Below are 26,195 nucleotides of genomic sequence, written 5' to 3'. Positions count from 1 at the left end.
CAGGCTTGGTGCGCGTGGCTGTCGACCGCTCAGAGCACGCCGGCTCGGCCGTGGCAGTTTTCACGACTGGCCGCAGGCCCCACTGGCCCCCAGCCCCAGGCCGAGCTAAGCCATTCTGTGAAAGACTTACACATGTGGGCAGTCTGGGGGGGCAGGTGTGCAGATTCGAGGGCTGGAAGACCACAGGGCTGTGGCCTCCTCCTGGAAGGCCAGGGAAGCAAGGTGCGTCACCTGGGGACCCCAGCTCAGTGGGCACAGTTTCGCAAGGCTGCAGAGTGAGGCCGTGGGCCAGGGCTCGGAGACTTTCAGGACTTGCCGTCCGGTCCACTCAGTGCTCACATCCTAGCCTGCAAGCAGCCACTGTGGGTGTGCCCTGTGGGAGGGCTGAGAGCAGTGCCAGGCCTGTGTCCACAGGGTGTCCGCAGGGTGGTGGACACGAGGGCGGCGTCCCCACGGGGTGCCCATGGCTCCAGAAGCTGCACCGGGGCTGAAAGCCCGTCGGAGACTGCCGTGGGAAGGACGCGGCCCGCGGTTGTGGGTGTGCTGCCACCAGGCCGTCAGACTCCGCCTTGGAGGGCGAGGGTCTGTGTTCTCTGCCCAGGGTGGACCGCGCATTCTGGAACCTCCCCGCCTGCGGGACGGCCTTGCTGCGTCAGGAGGTGACGGTGTCCCATGTGCCTGAGGGCTCCCCAGAAGGAACCCGCAAGTCTGTGTGGAGGGGCTGAAGGGCGTGCAGTGGGCGGGGTCTCGGGGACCCCTCGCTAGACCACCCGCCAGCACGTCTAGGACCTGCAGGCTGAGCGCAAGCCCAGCTGCAGCGGGTCTGAAGGTCACTGGGAGTCAGAGCCTTTGCCTGGGGACGAGGGCCCACCGGGTAGGGCAGGCAGTCTGCGTCACGTAAGGGCTGTGGGTCGCAGTGTTGGTCGCGTCTACAGTCAGCTCCACAGAAACAGCCAGGGCGACGAAATGGTTACATCGCTGTTCTCCCCTGTAGTCGACCACAGTTTGAGTCCCGGACCCGGTGGCTTAAACTCATGCTGTGCGTGCGTGCCCAAGATCCCGAGAGGAGAACGGAGGACAAGGGCTTGCACGGGTAGGGCAGGCAGTCTGCGTCACGTAAGGGCTGTGGGTCGCAGTGTTGGTCGCGTCTACAGTCAGCTCCACAGAAACAGCCAGGGCGACGAAATGGTTACATCGCTGTTCTCCCCTGTAGTCGACCACAGTTTGAGTCCCGGACCCGGTGGCTTAAACTCATGCTGTGCGTGCGTGCCCAAGATCCCGAGAGGAGAACGGAGGACAAGGGATTGCAGCGTGACCATCCCCCCAGGGGGGGTGATTTCTCGCTTTCTGTCTCTGTCTCTCTCTGTGGCGAGTACATGTGCCCTATAGCAAAATCCTCTTTTTAAAACAAACAAACAAACAAACAAAAAAACAGAATAACATTGGGCCAGCCGTCCGGGCATCAAGCTATGCCGGGCTGACGGGCTGACGATGTCACCCACCACACTGTACTCGTGGTCGGCCCGTCAGCCCCCGCACTCTCCCGGACCAGCAGGAGCACGTGTGCCAACGGCGCCTCAGGCTCGGGCCTTCTCCCCACGCAACGCAGTGCGCCCCGGGGAGGACGTGCCCAGGAGGGAGGGCTCCTCCCCAGACCCCGAGCCTCGGCCTCCCCCAGCGGTGACATCAGAGCAGGCACGTTCTGAAGTCATGGGCGGGTGCTCGCTGCCGACACCCATCGCCAGGCGAGCAGCAGGGGCGACGGCCGGGGAGCCCCGACCCGGGCGAGGGTCTGATGTGCTCGTCTCTCCCCGCAGCAGCGAGTCCTTTGCACATGTTGGCGACACATGCGTCCGCATCCGCCTCCCTGCCCACGAAGCGCCAGGACGGTGACCCGTCGGAGCAGCCGGAGCGGAAGCGGGTCAAGACGGAGGACAGCGAGAGCGTCGCCCTCGCCCTGAGTGTGGACCCGCCGCCGGCCGCTGGGAGGGAGAGGGGTACCCAGAACTAGCTGGGGCTCCGCTCCCGTCAGGGACCGACGTCGTGGTGCCGAAGGGGACTCTGCCTCTCGCTGACGCTCGAGTGCGTCCGCTGTGGGGAGCGAGCCCTGCAGTCGGACTCCCCTCAGCACTGAACGCAGAGCCGGGTGGCCTTAAAACTCCTGCCAAGGACGCAGTCGCACCTGAGCGGAACACACGAGACCTGGCTCAGGAGACAGCGCCTGCCCTGCTGGGCGCTTCCACGCGCGGCCCTCGGGCTCAGCTTTTAACTCCGAGTACAAACTCCGGGTCCTGCTCACCCTGGGTGAGGACGGCGCGGTCCACGCCTGTTGCAGGCAGATCTGCCCTCACGGGACCCGGCACCGGGCGGCCAGGCAGGCTTTGCGGGGTGTTCTTTACACAGCAGTGGGGTCTGTGGCATCCTCATCACTCGGGAGGCCTCTACTGTGGAATCTTGGCGCTCACGGCCCGGCACGTGGGTTTCGTTCGGGGAAAGAACGCCACTTCATCTGTGCTTTCGGCCTCCGGAATGACTGGCTGGCGTCCGGCCTGGCACCTGCAGCTCTCTGTGCTGGCCCCCTCCGTGTCCAGGAGGGACAGACGTGTGCGACTGCATGTGACCGTGAGGAGGGGCGAGGGTGCGGGGCTGTGGCCTCCTCCCAGCTGCACCAGCCTCTCTTGTTCCTTGCTCTTTTTTGTTGTCTGTTTCTTTGTGTTGACGTTGTCCCTGGCGTAATTCTCCACCCCAAGTAAAGCAAGTCTCCAAGCACGGCGGGTGTGTGAAGCGGCAGAGCCGTGACTGCTTCATTTGGAAGGAGGTTCGCACTCCTAACACGCTCTCTCCACAGGAGACCTCAGGCCTCTCTAGGGTGGCCCTGGCCTCTGGGCCGGGAGACCCTGCTGCTCCAGGCTCTCAGAAGTAGGCACCGCCTCTGCAGCCAGAAATGTCTAGGCCTTTCCCTGGACTGCAGTGGGGACCCCCTGGCCTTCCCAGACGAGTCCCACACTCAGGCCGACCTCCGCCCTGCCGCAGTGAGACGTGTGAGCGGGCCGTGGACGCCGCAGCCTCGGCCCTCCTCGGGGAGACGCCACTGCCTTTCAGAGTGCTCCAGGGTCAGGGCCGAGCTGCAGCGCACACAGGAAGGGGCTTTAGCCTTACTGTGGATGTCTGATGTCATCAGCATAACCGTATTTATTTAAATGTAGTTATTTTGGTATTTAATTTTTTTTAAAGAGAGGGAAGAACCCTTATTTTCCCGGTGGAATGAAATGGCTCAGAATGGCGTGTGTAGGCAATTTAAGACGCTTACTCTTTACAGAGAGACCAAACGCGGCAGGTCTGTGGTGCATGTCTGCGGTGCAGCGCTGTCCGCGCCACTGCGGGCGAGGCAGTTAAAGTCACGACTGCACCCAAGCCGGATCCGTGACTCAGCCATTCGAACAATGAGGAGGCGGCCATTGTGTGGACAAGCCCCTGTCGGGGAGGGCCGTGGAGACCTCCCTGCAAATGGCAGCTGCCCGGATGGCCAGAGCACCTGAGCTGGTGTGGCCAGTGGCGTCCTCCCAGCACCTTACGGGCACCTGGGGATCGCTGTCTCTGTCTCACTCAGAAGGTGGCAGGTTGTGCTGTCCTGTGTCAGGGCGGGCCACGGCACATGGCGCACCTGGACCCGTGGTCTTGTCTAAGCGCACCGACAGGGTCAGCCCTGGGCCTCCTGAGCCGCGTCGTCACCATGAAGGCAGGTCCCCCTCTGGGTTATGAACGGCCTCCGGTTCTCTGGGCCTAGAGGCATTTCTGTTGGGATCATGGGTAAAAATGGCCGACTCACAGGTTAGAGGCAGGAGGCAGCTCGTGCTCTTGGCAAATGACCATGTTTGCCTCGGCCCAGGCTGCAGGGTGAGGCCTGCAGCCGAGGACTCTGTGTCGAGGACAGGGCAGAGACAGCCCGCGGACGGGCAACTGCCGAGCCCAGGCCTCCTTCCCTGTCTGGGAGACCCTGCTGTAAGGTTTGGATTTAGCTCCGAATTCCCAACCACGGGTCACCCACCCACGTCGCTGCGCCCCAAGCTGAGGCCTGGTGCCGCCCAGCCACCACAGGGACGTCCTGTCAGAGCGACAGGTGCGTCGTGAGCACCAGCCCTCCACCGCGGGTCTTCAGCATCTTCCTGTCAGGAAGCCTCTGCCCTGACCTCTGCCAAACTGCGCGTCCTCAGGGACTAGAAACTGCGTCCACGACATCACCCCGAGCCAGACGAGGACAGAGGCAGGAGCCGTGGTGGCCGAGGTGGGCGGCGCGCTCAGGGTGTGCGTGGCATGATCTGGGGTGGCTCTTCTCAATGCAGGATGCTCTGGATAGGTGGTCTAGAACATTCCTCTCCTGGCAGCCCTGCCCTGTGCTAGAACGCCAGAGTAGTGGAATCAGAGGGGCGGGGCGGTCTCGGCAGGGACTCCGGTGCTGTGACGTGAGGTCGGTGACAATCTCCAAAGCCCTGGCCCCCACTGTTCTGGGACAGCAGTGATTTGTGTGCAGACCTGACGTTTTTAAGAGGTACCAAGTTCCTGAAATTCAATAAAGTATTTTTACTAATGTAACCGAGTGCGGACTATCACTGCCGTCTGGTCGGCGTGACCTGGCTGCTCCTGTGCCGTGCGGGTTCGGAGCAGGGAGGCGGGCGGGTGGTGGGGCGGGCTCTCCGACCTGTCAGGGCAGGGCCTGCACCACTGTGAGGTGGTCACTCCCGTTTCTGCCTCCACCCAAGGGTGAAGGCTGCGGCAAATGGCTCGAGACTGTCTCCCATGAGATGAAGACGTCCGTGGGTGTTGCTTGAACCAGTAGCACTCGGTCTCGCAGCCTCCGGGAGCCTGCGGTGTGGGCACTGGTGGCAGAGTGTCACTGTGCTGAGCCCAGGCGCCGTAGGGGTGGAACGGGGCGGACACAAAGGCCCCTCTGGAGCCAGATGCACCTGACGCTCGGGCTTCGAGGAGGCTCACGAGGGAGCGCGCCACCCGTCCTCGTGCCCCTCGGGCAGGGCCACTGCTCGAGTCAGAGAAGGGACAGCGCCTTGGAGGGTAACCTGCCTCGTCCCGAGAGGAGTCGGAGGGACCAGCCCATCAACTCCGGGAAGGGTCCGGCGGCAAGGAAGACCCCACACGGGCCACGCCTTGCTCACAGACGTGGTGCATCTCAAGGCCGCGTCTCCGCAGCAGGCTCAGGCCTGAGTAAGGACATGGGAACCGCAGGACAGGGTTTAAATGCCCCACTCACGTGAACTTGAGATGCTTTGACCACCCACTGCGTGTCACCGCAGGGTGCTGCCAGCACAGACTGTACAGTGGGTCAGGTGGCCTCTGTTCAACTAAGAAAACCTGTGGCCACACTTGCAGGGTTTTGTGTTTTTTTTTGTTTTTGCTACAGGGCATGTACACCCACTGGAGAGACAGAGTGAGAAATCACCCCTCAGTGGTGACGGCCACTCTGCAGTCCCTCTCTCGGGACGCTGGGTGCACATGCCGGGCATTTCTTAGGCCCAGTGTCTGGCGCTCGATGTGGCCAGCCACGTGGAACCCCCATCCTGAGTACACCACCTGGCCGGACCCGGTTTTCAGGAATGTGTCTCGTGTCCCAGCGGACTCCGGTGGAGGAGGAGTGCTGGCAGGCTCCGCGCCGTGGGACGCTGGCGGCTATGAACTCGTGCAGGCAGAGCGGCCGGAGAGCGGCCTCCGGCGCCACAGCAGTGCAGCTGCACCACAGAGTGAGCCCGAGGACAGCTCGAAGGAGCTCCCCCGCCAACCTTGACCCCAGCCGGGCTGCAGATGGCAGTCCCAACACAACCAGGCCTTAACCTCTCAAACAGGGCCACCGACATTCTCCAGAGGGTTTTATTGTAAATTTACTACCGGGTGCAGGTGCTCGCTGCAGGGAGCAGGGGAGTGAGAAAGTTCTGGAGTGGGCAGTGCCGCAGTCCCTTCGCCAATCTCCTCTCGGGGCCTTGGGCATGCAAAGCCCACGTACCTGGCATGTTTCCCAGCTGCTGGGTTCGAGGGTCAAACCGCACAGTTGGGCATGTGGGGTCCATGCCACGGCTCTCCTGCCCAGAGGACCCCAACAGGATCCAGAACCTCGTAGCGTGCAGGATGTCCAGGAATCGATCTGAAGTGATTCAGCACTGGGCCAGCTCTGGAGCTTGAGAGTTGAGCACTCGGCCCCACGTGGCTAACTGTGGTCTGAATCCCAGCCCTGCCAGCTTGAGAGACAGACCAGGTGCGTGTGAGTGTACCGCCGCCCCAGCTGCCCTCTCCCTGCCTTTCGTGGGCAAGCACACATACTCTGCGAAGCCGAGGTCTAGCCGAGGTCTACACCCGGAGAGCTAGAAAACCTTAGCCCTGAAGGGAAACGGTCACTAGCTGTCAACTCCAGGATGACCCCAATGTTGGAAGTTATCAGGACACGGGATAAGCCAAAAGTTACAGAACTTAGACAGCTGGCGTGGTGGTGAAGGCCCCGGACTCCCACATGGCTGACCATGGTTCGGGCCCTGGACCTGGCGGCTTACTCTCTCACTCCCTCTTTTACTCTGTACCTCTCTGGTTAAATTAAAGTTAAATAAAATAATTCTAAAAAAAATAAGATAGCTGAAATGAAAAATTCAGTTAATGGTTGGAAAACTATTTGGAAACAAGGAACCAAACCGCAGAGACAACATCAAGAGACCGAATGCATGTCTCGGAATTCCTACCGAGGAGGACATGGTGTCATACATTTCTTAAAGAAATATCTTAAATACTGAATATTTCAATAATATTTCAAAGACACAAATGTAAAGATTTCCAAAACTCGGTGAGCTCCGGCTGGGATAAACTCAAAGCCACGTCAAGGCCCAGCCCTGGACGTGCAGGTGGGAAACCGAACTGCTGCTGGAAGCCCACGGCCGAGTACGGGCTCAGGACCCTTGGCCCAGTCACCCTAAGAAAGCCAAGTGTGCACATACCCAAGACCCTGGCCAACTGGAGGCCTCAGGAGACTGGGACCAGGCTGTGTGCCTGCCAGGAGCACACCAGACCATGACAGTCACAGGACTAGAAAAATGTGAAGATCTGAAAGAAGAAATCTAGAGAGCCAGGATCATCTATCAGAATACAGAAAAATATATTTTAAAACATTTTTAACAATTACCTTATTTAACTTTATTGACTTTTTTATTTGACCAGAGGGGGATAAATGAGAGAGGGGAAGTGAGAAAGCAAGCCGCCAGGTCCGGGTCCCGAACCGTGGTCTGTCAAGAGTGCACGGGCTCACCACTGAGAGAGAGTCCAACACCCTTAACCACCACGCCACCTGCCAGTCCCAAGAAAGATACATGTTTTAAACTTGTCAAGAGTGCACGGGCTCACCACTGAGAGAGAGTCCAACACCCTTAACCACCACGCCACCTGCCAGTCCCAAGAAAGATACATGTTTTAAACTTGTCAAGAGTGCACGGGCTCACCACTGAGAGAGAGGGAGAGGCTCCTCCCCTCCCGGGAACGGTCACACTGCAGCCGTCTCCTCCTTCCCTTTCAGGACGCTGGACACACATCGGCATGCCTGGGGTTTTTTAGATTTTTGCCATAGGGCAAGCTCAGCAAGAGACAGAGGGAGAAAGAAATCCCCCCTCTGGGGGAAGGCTACGCCTCAACACCTCCACTCCCTTTCGGGGACTTCGTGGGGCACGCACATGTGCCCATCACTTTCCTCATACTACCAGGTCTAGGGCTTGAACTGTGTAGTCGGCCACGTGGGATCCAGTGCCTTAACCATCAAGCCACCTGCTAACCCCTCACCTGACATTTTCTGAGCTAACAGGTCCAGGACTCCAATCACACCATTGGCCGTGTGGGATCCTGCCACCTTAACCACTGGCTGGCCTATTCTTAGGTGAAAGGAACCTAAGAATTCTTCACCAGGAGAGCTGCTGAAAAAGAAATGGCAAAGGAAGCCCCTCGGGCAGACTCGGAGGCCTTGGAACTTCAGGAAGAAAGGTGACAGCAGGGCTGGTAGAGCGGGGACACATAACCAACTAGTCTTTCTCTTAAATTCATTGTAATATGTACAATTTTTAAAAAAAGATTTATTATTTCCCAGTTTGATCAGCCAGAGAAAGTGAGAAAGCAAGCCACCAGGTCCAGGACTTGAACCATGGTTGGCCATGTGAGAGTGTCCAGTGCCTCAACCACGACACCACCTGCGGGTCCCAATGTGTATGACCTTTTAAAGCAAAAGTTACGATGTCAGGATTTTCAGTGTATATAAATAATGCTTAGTGACAAAACTACAGTGCAAGGGGAAACATCTGTCGGCTCTGCACTCCGCTCACAGCGGTTGGTTCCCCGCGGTACGGAGAAGCGCGACGGAGCCACATCACACGGTGATCCCCTTCTCTCCACCCTCTAGTCCCTGGGGTGGTCAGCCCCAGGGTTCCCAGCCTTGCAGGGCAGATGCTGCCTGGGTCTTCACCAAGATGAAGAAACCCAGACGTAAGACCAGCCCTCGGAGGAGGAGGATGGGACGTTTGCTCTCTGGGCAGAAACTGCCTGGTTGACGTTACTGATCCAACAGAGAGACCTTCCTGAGGGGGCTTATTTCAAATCCGTCTGAGGCAGGGACATCACAGACCCCGGTGACCTGGACTCTGGGAAGGAGCTGCACACTCATCTTGCTCCAAACAAGATCGACCCCTCCCGACAGTGGACGCTGGGGTTGCAGTGACCAAGGCCCCCTTGATCAGTACCTTGGCACCACTGCCACGCCGAGGACCCACGGGAGCTGTGCAGGCTGGTGCAGAGACCTCTTTCAAGCATTGTTTTTCTTTATCTTGGTTAACATTTTAAACACCTGTAAGGCATGACAATCACTACTTATGGGGAAGACAAGCTCTTTCTAAGTGTGATTCTGTGACACTCTAGGCTCTAAAGCAGAGCTAGTGATGTTTTTCTAGTTTCACGTCAGCCTCTTTTAACAGAACAAGGCAATAATGTGTGCTGTAAGGTGTAATACCCTAATGTTAACTTTGTGGGCTAAAGAAATGTTTAGCTAGGACCAGCAGTTGGCATAATGGCTGTGTTGCTGGACTCCCACGTAGTCGACCGCGGTTCAAGTCCTGGACCCGGTGGCTTAAACTCACGCTGGGTGCGTGTGCATGCGTGCCCAAGATCCCGAGAGGAGAAAGGAGGAGAAGAAATTGTGGCATGGCCATCCCCCCTGGGGGGTGATTTCTCACTTTCTCCTCTGTCTTTCTGGCGAGCACACGCACCCTATTAGCAAAACCCTCTCAAAAAAAAAAGTGTCTTTGGCTGTCCAAGCCGGATTTCTTGGTAGACCAAATCTTTTGTCGTTGAGGTGTTCTGAAATATACCTTGATGTTTAAAAGACTTATTTGTTGGGACCAGTAGTTGGCATAATGGCTATGCCACTGGACTCCCACGTAGTTGACCGCAGTTCGAGTCCTGGACCCGGTGGCTTAAACTCACGCCGGGCGCGTGTGCATGAGTGCCCAAGATCCCGAGAGGAGAGTGGAGGAGAAGGGACTGCGGTGTGGCCATTCCCCCTGGGGAGTGATTTCTCTGTCTCTCTGTCTGGTGAGCACATGCGCCCTATAGCAAAAACCTCTACCAAAAAAAAAAAAAAAAACTTATTTGTTAAAATGCTTTTCAGTTTCATCTCCTAAGATCTACTTTTTAAACTTCCCATACTGGGGCTGGCAGGTGGCATGGTGGTTAAAGGCACTGGACTCCCACGGTTGTGTCCTGGGCCGAGTCTGGTGGCTTGTTTCCTCACTTTTTCTCTCTCTCTCTCACTGATCAAACTGGAAAATAACAATAATAATAAAGTTAAAAAACAAAAACTTCTGGGACCAGCAGTTAGCATAATGGCTGTGTTGCTGGACTCCTATGTATGGTTCGCGTCCTGGCTTAAAATTCACCCTGGGTGCGTGTGCATGTGCGTGCGTGCCCAAGATCCCGAGAAAGGAGAAGGGATTGCGGCGTGGCCATCCCCCCCGGGGGGAGGTTTTCGCCACACGTGCCCTGTGGCGAAAACCTCTCCAAAAAAAAACAAACTTCCCAGGCGCTGTTACCCATTCTGCATGTTCTGGTCTTGGCCCTTTAGAGAGAGGTCAGGCTGAAGAGAAACAGGCCCCGCTCGCCCGCGGCCCAGGACCTGCAACCTGCGCGCCCACTCGGCCTTGGCAGTCAGTGATGGCAGCAGAGGCGTCAACGTTGACAGCTCCCCACGCGTGACCGTCTCATCCAGCCCATGCGAGGTCCTGGCACGATTACCAGCAAGCGATGGCGTGGGTGCGAGGCCACCAGGGGCCAGGAAGGCAGCGGAGTCTTTCTCCTCCCGGCGCTACTTGGGTTTCCAGGAGGTCCGGGCAGCAGGTGTACGGCAGCAGCAAGACCCAGACACCCACAGTGGACCAAGCTCTGCCCAGAGGAGGAGAGGCAGAGGGCGTCGGGCGAGGAGGTGGAGTGTGACCTGAGCAACGTACAAATCACCGAGCGCTCTGCCAGTGCTTTGCAGAAACCGAGAGGCACAGAGCGGCAGCTGGGGAGACAGTGCGTGCGCCTGGACGACCACGAGAACCCAACCACGACCTGTACAACCCCCACCGGTCAGTCGAGCCCCCAGCCCAGACGCCCAGCAAGCAACGCATGGCCGAGAAGCAGCATCTGTACTGGGACAGCGCCGCCAAGATCCTGGCCATGGAGGCCGCAGTGCAGCTGAGCTTCGACAAGCACCGTGACAGAGCAGCCCTAGTGCTGGCCCGTCACTCCCCTAAAGTTCTGAGCCCTGGCACAAGGGCCCCCACTTGTTTCTGAAAGGGGTCCACAATCTCACCTTCCTTTGGGACACACTCTTCTCTCCTTCTGTACTTGACTCAGGGAAAGGGGCCTTCCTACTGGGAGAGAAGCGTGTTCCCCAGAGTCTCAGTGGGGTGGAAGTCATATGTCAGCCACTTGGAAGTCAGAGGATGTATACTGTCACCAGTATAACTTTCTCTTGGCACCAAATGATGGTTTTGTATGTATTACACTTTTTTAATATTGCCAGTAGTGGTGTTTGATTCATTAAAGTCCTTGCCTAGATAAAGTAAATAAATAAATAGGCTAGGCTGATTCTGCTAATCCAGGAATCATATAATAAAAATGGCCATCCTACCCAAATTAATCTACGTGTTTAATGCAATCCTGGATAAAATTATAAAAGACATTCTTCACAGATCTAGAAAAGACATAGAATTTGTCTGGAACTATAAAAGACTTCATTTTGCTAAAGCCATCCTGTGCAACCAGACTGGAGTAGGTGGCATCTCTCTCCCTGACCCCAAAATATATTACAAAGCTGTGATCATCAAAACAGCATGATACTGGCACAAAAACACACATGAGGATCAATGGAACAGAGTAGAGACTCCAGAAATAAACCCCAACAGATACAGCCAACTCGTCTTTGACATAGGGTACCAGTCAATCCACTGGGAAAAGGGAAACCTGTTCAGTGAATGGTGTTGGAAAAACTGGGTATCCACCTGCAGAAAAAGGAATTTGAACTCCTATCTGTCGCCATTAACAAAAATCAACTCAAAGTGGATCAAAGATCTAAACCTTAGACTACAAACTATAAAACTACTGGTAGAAAACACTGGGGAAACTCGGAGACATTGGGGTAGGCAAAGACTTCTTAAACAAGACCCCCAAAGCACAGGCAGTAATCCCCCAAACAGACGGTGGGATTACATCAGATTAAGGAGTTTCTGCACAGCAAAGGACACTAATTAGTGTGACTTGACAACCCTCGGAGTTGGAGAGAATTCTTGTTAACTGTGCCTCTGGTAAGGGACTGACAACCAGAATACACAGGGAACTCAAGCAGCTTACCTGGAAGAAAATGATTAACCCAATTAAAAGATGGGAAAATGAGCTGAACAATGCCCTAAGCTAGACATAAGAACAGCCAAAAAGCATATGAAAAAATGTTCAACATCCTTCATCATAAGGGAGATGCAGATGAAAACCACAATGAGATACCACCTAACCCCAGTCAGAATGGCGAAGATATGAAAAAAATAAAATAAAATATAAAGGTAAGTGCTGGAGGGGATGTGGTGAAAGGGGAACACTCCTACACTGTTGGTGGGAATGTAAATTGGTCCGGCCACTGTGGAGAACAACGTGGAGGTTCCTCAAAGACCTTCAAATAGAACTGCCACATGATCCAGCAATTCCACTCCTGGGGATCCACCCAGAGGACAGGAGAGCGCTCCGTCGGAAAAGCACTTGCACAACTATATTCATCGCAGCCTTATTCACGATTCCTAAGGCATGGAGCCAACCCAAATGTCCACAAACAGATGAATGGATGGAAAAAGTGTGGCACATATACTCCATGGAATACTATTCAGCCATAAAAAACAAGGCCCTGGAATCTGATAGAAAGTGGATGAATATGGAAGATTTGTTGTTGAGTGAAGGAAGTCAGGCTATGAAAGAGAGACATTGTATGTCTCCATTTAACATACACCGACTGTCCGCACTCTATGCTAGAGACTGAAAGACTGGAGAACATGAAAGTATTAAAAATTGTAATGGGGACCAGCAGTTACCGTAATGGCTATGTACTGGACTCCCATGTAGTCGACCGTGGTTTGAGTCCCAGACCCGGTGGCTTAAACTCACACCGGGCGCGTGTGTATGCGTGCCCAAGATCCTGAGACAAGAATGGAGGAGAAGGGATTGTAGCATGGCCATCCCCCCTGGGGGGTGATTTCTCGTTTTCTGTCGCTTTCTCTCTGTCTTTCTGACAAGCGCACGTACCCTATAGCAAAAAAAAAAAGAAAAAAAAAAACCTTTCCCCCCCAAAATAATTGTAACGGCCACCAGAGACAAAGTGGAAAGTGTGTGGGAGGGGGGGAAATCTGGGAGGGAAATGGAGCTAAGACACTTGAGGGACACAGACAGGGTTTATCATCTGCTGACGAGGATGTGTGTGGTGGTCGCAGCTGGGCTGGATGGAGGCGCATATCATGCTGGGCAAAGTCGCTTGACAATCTAAATGATGTATAGCGATTTAATATATAATAATAAAAATATATAAATGAAAGTTGGAAAATGGAAAAAAAAAAAGAAATAGATTAGTCTGAAGGAGCTTGAGGGAGGAATTCACCACAGGTCTCGTTTTTCAAAAAAAAAGTGTTTATAGGGACATAATTCTAAGCCAACTTGAGTATGTTGAAAGCCATGGGAAAAGTAACTCAGTGAGGCTTTTATGAGTGGAAGTGGCCCAAATTGTACTCTGCTTGAAGAGGTGGTAAGAACTACAGATGAGCTCAATAAGCAAACACACACTCAAATAAATAAAGTTAATTATAATTATTTTTTTAAAAAGGCAAGAGCCATGTTTCAACCACTAGGAAATAGCAATGCAGAGAGAATTTTTTTTTAAATTAGAAATTGGGGGGGGGCAGGTGGTGTGGTGGTTAAGGTGGTGGATACTCCCACATGGCTGACCACAGTTTGAGTTCCGGATTTGGTGGCTTGTTTTCTCACTCTCCTTCTGTCTCTCTCTGGTTAAGTTAAAATAAATGAACGTGTAAATAGCCATCCCTCCCTCTGGCAATTGGGAAAAACCTGGCAGAGATATAAGCAAGTTAAAATAATTCAGAGAGGCCAGACCCGTAGTCTACGGGTTAGAGAGCTGCGTCCCACAGGCCAACTAATGTTCAAATCCTGGACCCGGCAGCGTAAAGCACACTGGGCATGTGTGTGCGTGCATCCCAGATCCCCATGGGGTGCAGAAACGAAAGATCAGGGGCTGCAATGTGACCACACCCCCTCCGGATAAAAGCACTGGACACTCCCACATGACTGACCACGGTTCGAGTCCTGGACCTGGTGGCTTGCTTTCCCACTTTCCCTGTCTCTCTTTCTGTCTCTGTCTCTGGTCAAAATTTAAGAATAACAACGAATGGAATGAAAAAATAATTCTTAAAAAATAACAAAACAGCACTGCGATGGTGCCACCTAACCTGTCAGAATGGCTATGACCGAAACGAGAGGAGGGGAGCTGGCAACACGGCAAAGGGAGCCTCCCACACAGCTGGTGGGCGTGAGGGTTGGTACGGCCAGTGTGGAGGACAACACGGAGACCCCTCCACGTGACCCACTTCCCCGGAGGACAGGAAAGCACGTGGTCGGAAGGACACGCACTTCGCGTTGATCACAGTCCATTTCCAACCATGAAGACATGAGTCGGGCGCCCAAGGGCTGACAGGTCGAGGCGCTTGGACGCTGGAATGTTCTCAGCCACAGGGACAACACTGTGGTCGACTCAAAGTGGCTGAATATGGGAGACTGAGTGCGGAGTGAGGTAAGCCAGACTGCAAGGCACGAGCTGCACACCCACCGGACACACCGCATGTCTGCATCCTCCGGCAGACGGAGGGCCGGAGACAGGCCGGAGGGCAGTGGGAGACACCGAGACCCAAAGGTGGGGATGGCCTAATAGTCGTCGCTGAACTCGGACAGTGGACTCTGGCTCGAGTCCCAGACCCAGCGGCTTCAAACTCACACCAGGCGCATGTGCATGCCCAAAATCCTGAGAGAAGAATGGAGGAGGATTGAGGTTTGGCCATCCCCACAGGGGGCAATTTCTCTTTCTGCTTCTATCTTTCCAAAGAGTGCATATACCCTATAGCAAAAAAAAAAAATCTCTCTTTAATAAAAAGACTCTCAGGGCTGGCAGTTAAGGGCACCGGACTCCCATATGGCCGACCATGGTCTGAGTCTCAGACCTTCCTCACTTTCCTCTCTTGTTTGGTCTCTCTCTAGTCAAATTAAAATAAAAATAAAGTTAAATAAGGTAATTCTTTAAAAAAAAAAAAATCACCCTGCCCCCACCAGATGGCATAATGGTTATGTCACCGGACTCCCATGTAGTTGACCACGGTTCAAGTCCCAGACCCGGTGACTTAAAACATGCCAGGCTGGGGCCGGCAGGTGGCATGCTGATTAGGGCACTGGACTCCTACATGGCTGACCATGGTTTGAGTCCCGGACCTGGAGGTTTTCTCACTTTCTCTCACTTTATCCCTCTGTGGTCAAATTAAAATAAATAAACAAAACAAAGAATAACTTAATTATAAAACAAACTTATGCCAGGTGTGTGTGCATGCTCAAGATCCCGAGAGGAGAATGGAGAAGACGTGGTCACCTCTAGGGTTGAGCACACACCATAGCAAAAAAGCCCTCCTTAAAAAAATAAAATAAAAAAGTAAAATTCTCTATTGAAAATAACGTACGTGGTAACATCCTTGTCAGAAAGAAACCTCAGTTGATGAAGGCGTGTGTGTGTTTTCAACTGGGCTGGACTGAGGTGTATATCACGCTGGGTCAAGTCTCTTTAAAACCTAAATGATGTATAGAATTAAATGCATAAACAATCATTAAAATAATTAAACAAAAAGCAGAAACCTCAGCACTGCAGTCACCTACCTGCTCACTGACTGCTCGAACCGACTTTCTCCAGCGCAGGGAGCCCTGTCCACGGAACGCTGTCCCCGAGCTGCAGCAGCGTCCCGAGTGAGCAGACGGGGTGGCACCAGGTCCCACTGCGTAGCGTGTCCTGTGGCTCCCTGGCACTTAACGAAGTTTGTACGAACAGGACGACGTGCCCTTACGTGTGACCCATGACATAGACATCGGCCCCACACGCCTCGCTGACCGACTCTCACCGAACGACCTGGGGGAGGGCCGAGCGCGGGGTCCAGGTGCCGTCAGTGGAAAGGAAAACCACCTTCTTTAGCGCCTCCCGTTTTGGAAGCTGCGACCCCTGGTGTAGCTCGGCCCGCCCGCGGGTGTGGCGCCCACGGCAGGCTGCAGCCGTGGCGCCCACGGCGGGCCCCAGCCGCCAGTGCCCAAAAGCAGAGGAGGAAGGGAGTGGGCCAGGGTGTCCACTGCCTGCAGGAGATGCTGAGCAAGGCCGAGAGCACAGGGTCGCGGGGCAGACAGAGGGCTACTGGCCCCAGCAGAGGTGCCAGGCTGCCCACGCCTGCTGCCTGCTGGGCAGGTGCCGTCCCCCACAGGAACCACAGACACGAGGCAGCAAGCAGGGGCTTCCAGAATCCCATGGAAGGCCCTCCATCCGGCCCCTGTGCCGCCACATTCTAGGCCCTGTGTCGTGGTGGCCTCGTCTCCTCTAAGGGATGCTTCCACTCAGCAGTCCATCCGGAGGAGCCGCCCAGCCGCTGCCAGGCTGCTCGGTGGCAGCGCGTGTGGGACAGCCCTCCGCCTGGCAGTCCCTGGGCAGCACCTGAGGAGGGACCACTGTTCTGCTAAGTGGACCACGCTGACGGCCACGTCACAGGTGACTCCAGAGCCTGACCGGCAGGGTGACCAGGGCCAGGTGTGACGCCGCCAGCCGCACGTCCAGTTCCTCCTCACGCCTGCAGCGCTGCCCCATGGGCTGGGCTGGCTCGCACCACCTGGGCCACGTCCTCATGTTGACTTCTTTTGGGGAAGAGATTTTTGCTATGGGGTGTGTTGCACTCACTAGAAAGACAAAGACAGAGAGAGACAGAATGCAAGAAATCACCCCCCGGGAGCATGGCCACGCCGCAATCTCTTCTCCATTCTCCTCTGGGGATCCTGGGCACGCACGCACATGCACCCGGCGTGAGTTTAAGCCACCAAGTCCGGGCCTTGAACCGCGGTAGACTACGTGGGAGTCCAGCGACACAGCCATTACGCCAACTGCTGCTCCCACATCATGTTCACTTCTTTTTTATTCTTTTTAAAATTATTTTATTTAACTTTACTTGTTTATTTCAATTTGACCGGACAGGGAGAGAGTGAGAGAGAGAGAGAAAAAGCCGCCAGGTCCAGGACTTGAACCGCAGTCGGCCATGTGGGAGTCCAGCACCCTTAACCACCAAGCCACCTGTTGGCCCCAACCTCATGTTTACTTCTATATACAGTTCGAGTCCTGGAGCTGATGGCTTGCGTTCTCACTTTCCGTCTCTCTCGCTCTCTCTTGCTCTGTCCCTAACCGGTCAAATTAAAATAAATAAAAAATATTCTTTTTTGAAATGAAAGGACTCAAGGCCATGTTGTGTAGGGATGGCCTCTCCACCTGTGCCCCGTGGCTAGGTCACCTCCCCGTGTTGTGTAGGGATGGCCTCTCCACCTGTGCCCTGTGGCTAGGTCACCTCCCCGTGTGTCTTCCCAGTTGCCTCACCCTGGGTTGACGTCCGAGACCTCCCATGATGAACACATGGTACTGAAGGTGCCAGCTGGTGACTAACCTACGGTGAGACCTCAGGCACCTGCTAAACCTGGGCGATGCCAGCTCAGACAGAGGGATGGCGCCTGCCCCGCAGCCACCCTGTGGGCTCCAACACACGTCTTGCTCTGCCGTCCAGGCAGGACCTCGATCTCCTAGGCCACACCCGCCTCTGCCAACAGCCGTGTCCCTTCCACAGGGCCCCGTGCTAGGACACGCGGCTCTGGCACACCGTGGCCCTACGGGGTGTTCCCGAGGCCCCTGCCCAGCCAGACTCGATGCAGGACAGGTGGCTTCCTGATGTGGGGCTCTGCTTCCCTTCACAGGTACAGAGTACGACAAAATTAGTCACTTTTATTTAAAAGAAACATTACAAATAAATGTGCAAAATTAAACTTCATGATTAAATACACGTAAAAGTAACATGCGTACTTCACATAGAGCGGGACAAAGCGAACCGATCACGTGACGTAAAGGAACAGCAGCGCTGAGGACTCGCTGCCGGGCAGGTTTCCGACATTTGCAACCAGGAATGAAAACCGTAAAACCAGCGTCCTTAGCAGGGAGTTAGGAAAAGGAAGCGCGTGTCCCAGCAGCACTGACGACGTGAGTGCGTGACCAGCTCTCCTAACCAGAAGTGAGGAAAAAGCGCTCTTTCACCCCAAAACGTTAGTGTGTAGCTGTTCCCCTAAGCACTGGAGAGACGGGCGGCGCGGGGCGGGCAGCCGTGCTGAGGGGTGCCGGCCACCACACTGCGGGCACCCTCCCTGAGGGCGAGCTGCTTTCCCACCTGACTAATTCCCCGTCTGTGCAGTACTCCGTCCCCACACGTAGCGGGAAACGCGCTCCAACCTGCCCCGCCGTGGCCAGTGGGGCAAAGCCGTCTGCTTAGGGTGGTCCAGTGGCTCCACGTGGACAGGCGTGGAGAAGGCGAGACTGGGCTCACCCAGGCCGAGACCGCACTGTGTCCCAGTAACAGGACGCTGTCCCGCTCGGGGAGAGATGCCCCTCCCTCCAGGACAGCCGGCTGGCGCTCGGCTCAGGCACGCCCCCCTCCTCGTTAAGAAGTCGCGCCTGCTCACCTGTCCAGGCTCAGCGACAATGACGGATGAGCCCTGCTGCAGAACACTCCCAGCTGTGGCCCCCCCAGCCCACCCTGGGGAGCGGAGCCCGTCTGTGGAGGACATCGCGTGGCGTGGAAGGAGTCACAGTGGCCATGAGCCGCCCGGCGGTGCCCTTCCTCCAACAGCAGGGGCGGGAGGCCTTTCTTAGGAAAGCGGACGGCCACCTAGGGCTGTGAGACCAAGGTCCCCGTGGTCCCTCCGGCCCATCACCCACGAGGCCGCAGAAGCTGGCGGCCCAGGAGTCCAAGGGGCGTGGGCATGGGCTGCGTCGCCGGCGGGACTCACAGCGCGTCGTCGGTCACCTCCAGGAACTGCGCATACACGTCCCGGATGCACTCCCCCTTGGGGCTGAAGAGGAACTTGTAGTAGCTGCCGTCCGCACAGATCGCTAGGGCACAAGGAGACCATCAGCGTGCGCCTCTTACCCCACGGCCAAGGCAGCGGCCTGGAACCACGAGCCCCTTCGTGAGGTGCCCAAGGGCCCCGCTTCCTTCCTGGGCGCGAGACCCAGGCCGACAGCCCTAGCGCTCCGGGCGTGTCGAACGCGCACTGGCTATAGGACCGGAGTGTTCAGCGCCTTCCAGGCTGGCCAGTGGACCTGGCTGACATCTGCTCCATGGGGCCAACCTGGGTTCACGTCCTGAGACGTCCTGAGTTGACAGGGCAGGCATGTACCCCAGGGCCCCGGGGTTGGCGAAGATCTGGGCATAAAAACCCCGTGGGGCACGTCTCGCTCACGGAAGAAACGAACAACAGCTGGACCCCACGTGGCCAACCGTGCAGCCCCACGCCCGGCAGCTCGAGAGACACGCCGGCTATTTCCATGCCCCAAACGTGAGCGAGGGACAAAGAAGGGGTCACAGAGTGACCGCCCACCCCCAGGAGCACAAGGACCCTCTGGCCAAACGGAGCAACAAAATCAAAGCCGTCCCACTGGCTCCTGTGGAAACCCTGGAGTGGAGGGCCAGGACAGGAGGGCTGGGGGCCTCCCACGGGGACACTCACCGATGACGGCGTTCGGCTCGGTTCCGAAGGCACAGATGCACGGAGAGCCGGAGGGGACCTGGAACTTGGAAAAACTCCACTTGGAGCTGAAGTACTTGGGAAGGAAACTGGCCGACGCCAAGCTGCAGGACAAGGGAGGCGGCGGCTGACGCACGGGGCGCCCGCTGGGACCAAGCACCAGCAGCAGCTACGCCCTCCCGGACCGAGTCCTGGCCTTGCGACTTCTAAACTCCCATTTATTTCTCACACACAAGCAAGCCCTTAGAAATAATGTCATACAGGACCCAGCAGAGGGTGGATGGCTTGCGTCGCTGGATCCCGTACGGTTGACTGCAGTTCAAGTCCCTGACCCGGGGGCTTGCAACTCACGCTGGGCGTGTATGCGTGCATGCCCAAAATCCTGAGAATGGAGAAGAGACTACGGCATGGCCATCCCCCGGGGGGTGATTTCTCCATTTTTGTTTCTGTCTCTCTCTGTCTCTCTGCGAGCTCACGTGCCATGTGCCCTTTGGCAAAAATTTTTCTAAGTTAAAATAAAGAAACCATTGTATATAAGAGCAAACACCGACTGGCCTGGTACCAGTACACCTGTGCGTGGTCAGCTGTGACGTGAACCCTGGCCCTGGGGTTTGCAGCACACAACGGGTGCACGTGTGTGCGTGCTGAGACCCGACCAGGGGAAGAATGGCACAGAGAGGACTCAGGCATGACCACGGCCCCTCAGGGACGTCCCTCTCCTTTCCTCCCTCCGGCAAGCACACCTGACCTCTGGAAATGAGAAAAACACATGCTACTGCCCCTTGGGGCACGGGCCTCTCGCTCTCAGCAGCCTTCGGGGCAAGGCAGGCAGATGGACACTGTCTGCAGCCAGGGCCGAGCCTGGGTCTCCGGCAGGCACTTTCCTGAGCTGCCAACAGAGGAAGTAATGAAGTCACTGCCCTGGAGCAGCTGACCTGCTGGCCTTCAGTCCCCAAGGAAACCGGAAATGATGAGAGGGTGGCAGGTGGTTGAGGCAGCTGGATCCCACATGGTCAAGTGTGAGGTTCAAGTCTGGGACCTGGAGCTGGGGAAACACACTGGGTGCGTGTGCATGCGTGCCCAGAATCCTACGAGGAGGACAGAGGACGGAGGACCGCAGTGCGGCCGTCCCCAGGGCTGCCTCTGACGCGCTCCCTTCCTTCTCTCTCTGTCTCTGGCAGGTGCAGCACACTATAGCAAACTTAAAAAAAAAAAGGCTGGAGCCAGCAACTCAAGGGTGGTTAAGGCGCTGGACTCGCAGGTGGCTGACCGCAGTGTGAGTTCCAGACTCAGTGACCTGACACTCAGGCTGGGCACAGGCCACCTGGGGGGCTTCTCACTTAGTCCCCCCACCCCGGCACACCTGCCCTACAGCAAAGTCTCCCATCCCCCCAAAAAAGGAAAAGCCCCACCTTGACTTAATACTCATACTGTGTCCACTCTGAATCCTAGCCCAGCCTCCCAGCTGGGCCGCCCACCAGGCTTCCTGAAACCGACCTGGACTGTTTATTCCTTTTGGGATCTTCGGCTGCAAACACATGCACGGTCCCATGGTCACTGGACACGCAGATGAGGGAGGCATCCTGATTGAAGTTGATGCTGCAGAGACAGGCGGGGCTCGAGCTCCAGGTGGACGCGAGGGAAGACCTCAACCTCCCGTGTCCAGGGCAGTTTTAAAAACCCTCTTCCTCTAACAAGCCCACAGCCTTCCTATAGAGCAAGAGGTCCCAGCCCAGGAGCAGCATCGCGGGCGACTGCTTAGGGGACCAGCGCCGATGGGGGGGCACTGCCAGGAAGGAGGTGCTGAGCAATCGGTGTGAAGGTCAGGGCCTGGGCGGAGGCAGGCCCTGGCCCGGGAGCTGTGCTGGGCCCAGGCTACCCAGCCTGTCCACTGCGTTGGTGGCCGGTATGTCTTCACCCCCAGGCCCAGGACTGCCTAGCACCACAGGGGCCACAGACCCAGAAGGGTGCCGAGTCAGCTGGCCTTGCCACGGACAGAGACCCTGCCATGCGGGACCGGGCACCCCAGTGCCTTAGACCTGCGGTGCCGGGACACACGTGGCAGGAAGCACTGCAACTTCTCACAGATGGAATGCAGTGGCCACACCGGCCACGTGGGCTCCTGCGTTTGAATATCACAGGAAGGAGGTTGGCGGGCGAGGAGGGGAGAGCCAGCGCGGGACGCGGCTCGCAGTGGCTGACTACAACAGCCCCTCCTTCTCTGTGTATATCCTCCGTAATAAAAGCTGAAAGTAAAGCTAGTGGTCATGAAAACAGCTGGACCCCGCCCGAACCGCGCGGACCCGAGGCCTCCCACGCCTGCCCCAGGAAATGGCGTCTGGGGAGCTTACCAGTAAATGTTGGCTGCCTGGGAGCCTCTCCGCAGCTCCTGGATTAAATGCCCTGACGAGGTCTCAAATATTCTTATAAGAGTCCCCTTGGAGAGACAGTGAAGCGTTTCATTACCGTTCACGCCGCAGCCTTCCGAAACGACTTACACGCGCAGACGCACACCCGCATCACTGAAACCCAACTTCTCCCTCCACCCGATGACTCAGCGCTACCCCGGGAATGGCTGCTCCGACTGCGAGGGCAGGAGAGGCTGTCCCAACAGGGCGGCGCGGACTGGACCTGCTGTCCGTGCAGTACCTGCCAGAAGGCCCAGGCCAGGCCGGGCCTGCCCACGGCGCCCCCCGGGGTTTTTTTTCCAGGCCCCCCCCCCGGGTCGGGCCCGGCCACCCGCAGAGGTTGGCCAGCGACCTGCCGCCACCGCGCCACCTCTCGGGGGACAGCTGGGAACCTTCTAGAACAGTTCAACCTCGCCCCCAAACGAACACGGTTTTGTGCTGATTCTGAATGCTGGGAGAAATGAACCCCGCCACAGCCCCCACAGAGGGCCACCTCAGCGCCTGGCCTGCCCCCGCCAGCGGCTCCACTCCCAGGGACGCGGCAGGCCCGGCCTGCAGGGGGCCAGGACCTTGAGCTTGGATCCAGCTACACTGTGTGCCATGGAAGGAGCTGCTGGACCGGGGCAAGCACAAGCCACGTCTGAACCTGGGACTCTGTTTCCAAAAACCTGCAGGCTGCACGCTGTCGCAGGCGTCCACTGGCAGCGAGGACGAAGGCCACACTGAGACTGTACGGCCCCGTGAGAGTTTCATGTAGAAGCTGTTCTGGTGGCACCACATTCCAAATGACACATCCCAGCTATCCTCAGACAACTGGTCATGACCTCGGCGACCAGGGGAGGAGGACATCTCCCCGTGCTGCCGGAGCCGCCATGGGCGATGACAGCTACAGCAAGACACCCCAAGTCTTTAAATATAAGATCTGAACTAACTCAGGCCAAAGTAAGCAAAAAGCACCTCAAATTTGGAATTATATGTTTTGTTTTTTAAAGAAACTTTTGCTGTAGAAAGTGTGAGCTCACCAGACAGCAAGTGAGAGACAGAGAGACAGAAAGTGAGAAATCACCCCCCAGAGGGGATGGCCACGCCGTAATCCCTTCTCCTCCATTCTCCTCTAGGGATCTTGGGCACACACGCACACGCGCCCGGTGTGAGTTTAAGCCACCAGGTCTGGGACTCGAACCGCAGTTGACTACATGGGAGTTCAGCGACATAGCCATTAGGCCAACTGCTGGTCCCTGAAATTACACCACGGTCATACGCCAACACTTAACGGCAAGCATCAGGTGAACAGGTGAGGACCCGCGGCCAGGCAGGGACCAGTGCACCCTCCCTCCAGGCTGCAAGCACGGCAGCCCAGCAGCACGAAGCTGAGACGTTCCAGGCCGTGACCTGCCGACTCCAGCACAAGGAGCCAGGGCTCGTACTTGCTTTTGTCTTGTTTCTTTCTTTCTGTTTTTAGAAACAACTTACTTTTACCGTCTTCTATAACATACTAGTTTGCAAAGAACTGGAACTAAAACCAGCCCCAGGGCAGACCCTCAGCAAAGCCATGGCCGCCCCAAGGTAACCGCCAGGTCTCTCCGCAATGCCGCAGTCCAAGGTGCCCACATCCCCAAGGCAGGAAACTCACTTTCTCAGACGCGGTTGCGATTCTTGTTCCCTGCAGGTTGAGAGCGATGCAGCTCAGGACACCCTCATGTGCCGGGATGTCCACGGGCGGCTTCTCGGTGCTGGCCAGGTCCACGAGCTGCACGTGGCCTGTGTGCGTGCCCGGAAAGGCCAGGAGGGAGTTGTTGCTATTGGGGCACAGGACGCAGAGGCCTGGACGAAGACAGAAGCCTCAGGAATGGGCGACCGGCCCCAGGGCCTCTGCAATTCCACGCCGAAGCCTGCACTCCACCCTTGAGTCCTCAAAACCACAAGATCCACCTAAAGACTCTTCACAGCAAAAGGCACCAGAGGGCCGAGTAAATGACCCCAGACCTCGTGGCCGGAAACACTCGCTGAGCAGTTTCTTGATAACTACCCTGTGCCGGCTCTCTGTCCCTTGTGGTGCCTGGAGACTGAGGCCACGACGCAACAGTGCCCGATCAAAGCTACGCCGCAACAGCAGCGACACAGAACCCGGAGGCAGAGCCAGCAGCAGACGCGCACGGTCTGCACAGGGGCTGCGACGTGGCAGAGAACCAGCAGCACCGGCCGACAGGGCTGCGAGGGCGAGCCACCGGCTCCGTGCACGCTGCGACCGTCAGACAGCCGGGCGGCCCCTAGGCCATCTCCGCGAGCTTTGATGAGAAAACGGACCGCTGGCACTCAGCTGTGTAGGACAGACCACGGTCTCAGAAGGGCTTACACGTAAAGCGAGAGCAAGCCGGGGGAGCGCGGCATCTCGAGCTAACTTTCAAGTCCAGAGCTCAGGTACTGGCCACGGGGTGAAGCACAGGCCACTGAGACTGAGGGGCTCGTCCAAAGAGACTCACACTCACCCGAGAAAAAGAAAGTTCCAAGTAAAGTAATGCAGAAAAATAGTCTGTCCACCAAGTGGCACTCAGAACTGTAAATTCGCATAGAAAAACAAGCCTGGGTCACTGCCTCCCATCGCAGACAACCCGAAATGGGTCAGAACTAAGGCGCCGTAGACTTTTACAAGAAAGTGTGCATCTGACGGAACCCTGCAGAGCCTGCCGAGCGGCCATGTCCGCCCAGCGCACTGGGCAGCTGAGGCCGCTGCTCCCACGTGGCCAACCGCACGGTCCGGGTTCTGGACTTGGCAGCTGGAAAGCACAGCGTGTGCGTGTGCATGTGTCCGAAATCCCACAAAGGGAGAGGTGGAGCAAGGCGTGAGGCATGACCCTGCTCCACGGAGCGGCTTCCTCCTTTCCCTGCTTCTGTGAGGAGCACGGCCCTCGGGAAGACTGGGGTAAAAGTCAAAACTCTGTAAACAATCCATTAAAAACGGCAGGGCTAGCAGGTGGCACGGCAGCCCAGCAGCACGAAGCTGAGACGTTCCAGGCCGTGACCTGCCGACTCCAGCACAAGGAGCCAGGGCTCGTACTTGCTTTTGTCTTGTTTCTTTCTTTCTGTTTTTAGAAACAACTTACTTTTACCGTCTTCTATAACATACTAGTTTGCAAAGAACTGGAACTAAAACCAGCCCCAGGGCAGACCCTCAGCAAAGCCATGGCCGCCCCAAGGTAACCGCCAGGTCTCTCCGCAATGCCGCAGTCCAAGGTGCCCACATCCCCAAGGCAGGAAACTCACTTTCTCAGACGCGGTTGCGATTCTTGTTCCCTGCAGGTTGAGAGCGATGCAGCTCAGGACACCCTCATGTGCCGGGATGTCCACGGGCGGCTTCTCGGTGCTGGCCAGGTCCACGAGCTGCACGTGGCCTGTGTGCGTGCCCGGAAAGGCCAGGAGGGAGTTGTTGCTATTGGGGCACAGGACGCAGAGGCCTGGACGAAGACAGAAGCCTCAGGAATGGGCGACCGGCCCCAGGGCCTCTGCAATTCCACGCCGAAGCCTGCACTCCACCCTTGAGTCCTCAAAACCACAAGATCCACCTAAAGACTCTTCACAGCAAAAGGCACCAGAGGGCCGAGTAAATGACCCCAGACCTCGTGGCCGGAAACACTCGCTGAGCAGTTTCTTGATAACTACCCTGTGCCGGCTCTCTGTCCCTTGTGGTGCCTGGAGACTGAGGCCACGACGCAACAGTGCCCGATCAAAGCTACGCCGCAACAGCAGCGACACAGAACCCGGAGGCAGAGCCAGCAGCAGACGCGCACGGTCTGCACAGGGGCTGCGACGTGGCAGAGAACCAGCAGCACCGGCCGACAGGGCTGCGAGGGCGAGCCACCGGCTCCGTGCACGCTGCGACCGTCAGACAGCCGGGCGGCCCCTAGGCCATCTCCGCGAGCTTTGATGAGAAAACGGACCGCTGGCACTCAGCTGTGTAGGACAGACCACGGTCTCAGAAGGGCTTACACGTAAAGCGAGAGCAAGCCGGGGGAGCGCGGCATCTCGAGCTAACTTTCAAGTCCAGAGCTCAGGTACTGGCCACGGGGTGAAGCACAGGCCACTGAGACTGAGGGGCTCGTCCAAAGAGACTCACACTCACCCGAGAAAAAGAAAGTTCCAAGTAAAGTAATGCAGAAAAATAGTCTGTCCACCAAGTGGCACTCAGAACTGTAAATTCGCATAGAAAAACAAGCCTGGGTCACTGCCTCCCATCGCAGACAACCCGAAATGGGTCAGAACTAAGGCGCCGTAGACTTTTACAAGAAAGTGTGCATCTGACGGAACCCCGCAGAGCCTCCCGACCGG

The 26,195-nt window shown here is 56.6% G+C and overlaps 2 protein-coding genes and 1 long non-coding RNA gene across 3 annotated transcripts in view; 1 reads left to right on the top strand and 2 right to left on the bottom strand.

The window, feature by feature from the left end:
* FOXK2 (forkhead box K2) overlaps positions 1 to 2,769 on the top strand; it is a 58,983-nt gene extending 56,214 nt beyond the window's left edge. The window contains exon 14 of the mRNA XM_027770825.1: positions 1,818 to 2,769. Within this exon, the coding sequence (XP_027626626.1) occupies positions 1,818 to 2,011 (194 nt within the window). The 3' untranslated portion in view covers positions 2,012 to 2,769. The remainder of the gene's footprint in view (positions 1 to 1,817) is intronic.
* An 11,208-nt stretch (positions 2,770 to 13,977) lies between these two features.
* On the bottom strand, positions 13,978 to 15,891 carry LOC106734602 (uncharacterized). The gene is made up of 3 exons (XR_001370163.2): positions 15,529 to 15,891; positions 15,336 to 15,443; positions 13,978 to 14,632 (listed from the first exon to the last, which is right to left on the bottom strand). It is a non-coding gene; the product is annotated as an uncharacterized LOC106734602 (long non-coding RNA).
* Positions 15,892 to 17,648: 1,757 nt separating this feature from the next.
* The window catches only part of WDR45B (WD repeat domain 45B), a 49,356-nt gene continuing 40,809 nt past the window's right edge, over positions 17,649 to 26,195 (bottom strand). The window contains exons 9-13 of the mRNA XM_027770824.1: positions 25,134 to 25,324; positions 21,813 to 21,898; positions 20,959 to 21,060; positions 19,444 to 19,565; positions 17,649 to 18,826 (exon numbers count right to left, since the gene is read on the bottom strand). Coding sequence (XP_027626625.1) covers positions 18,720 to 18,826; positions 19,444 to 19,565; positions 20,959 to 21,060; positions 21,813 to 21,898; positions 25,134 to 25,324 — 608 coding nt within the window. The 3' untranslated portion in view covers positions 17,649 to 18,719. The remainder of the gene's footprint in view (positions 18,827 to 19,443; positions 19,566 to 20,958; positions 21,061 to 21,812; positions 21,899 to 25,133; positions 25,325 to 26,195) is intronic.

This window comes from Tupaia chinensis, unplaced genomic scaffold (genome assembly GCF_000334495.1).
Source record: "Tupaia chinensis unplaced genomic scaffold, TupChi_1.0 Scaffold000159_1, whole genome shotgun sequence".
Taxonomy (NCBI): Eukaryota; Metazoa; Chordata; class Mammalia; order Scandentia; family Tupaiidae; genus Tupaia; species Tupaia belangeri.
This window is presented reverse-complemented; position numbering and strand designations above follow the sequence as displayed.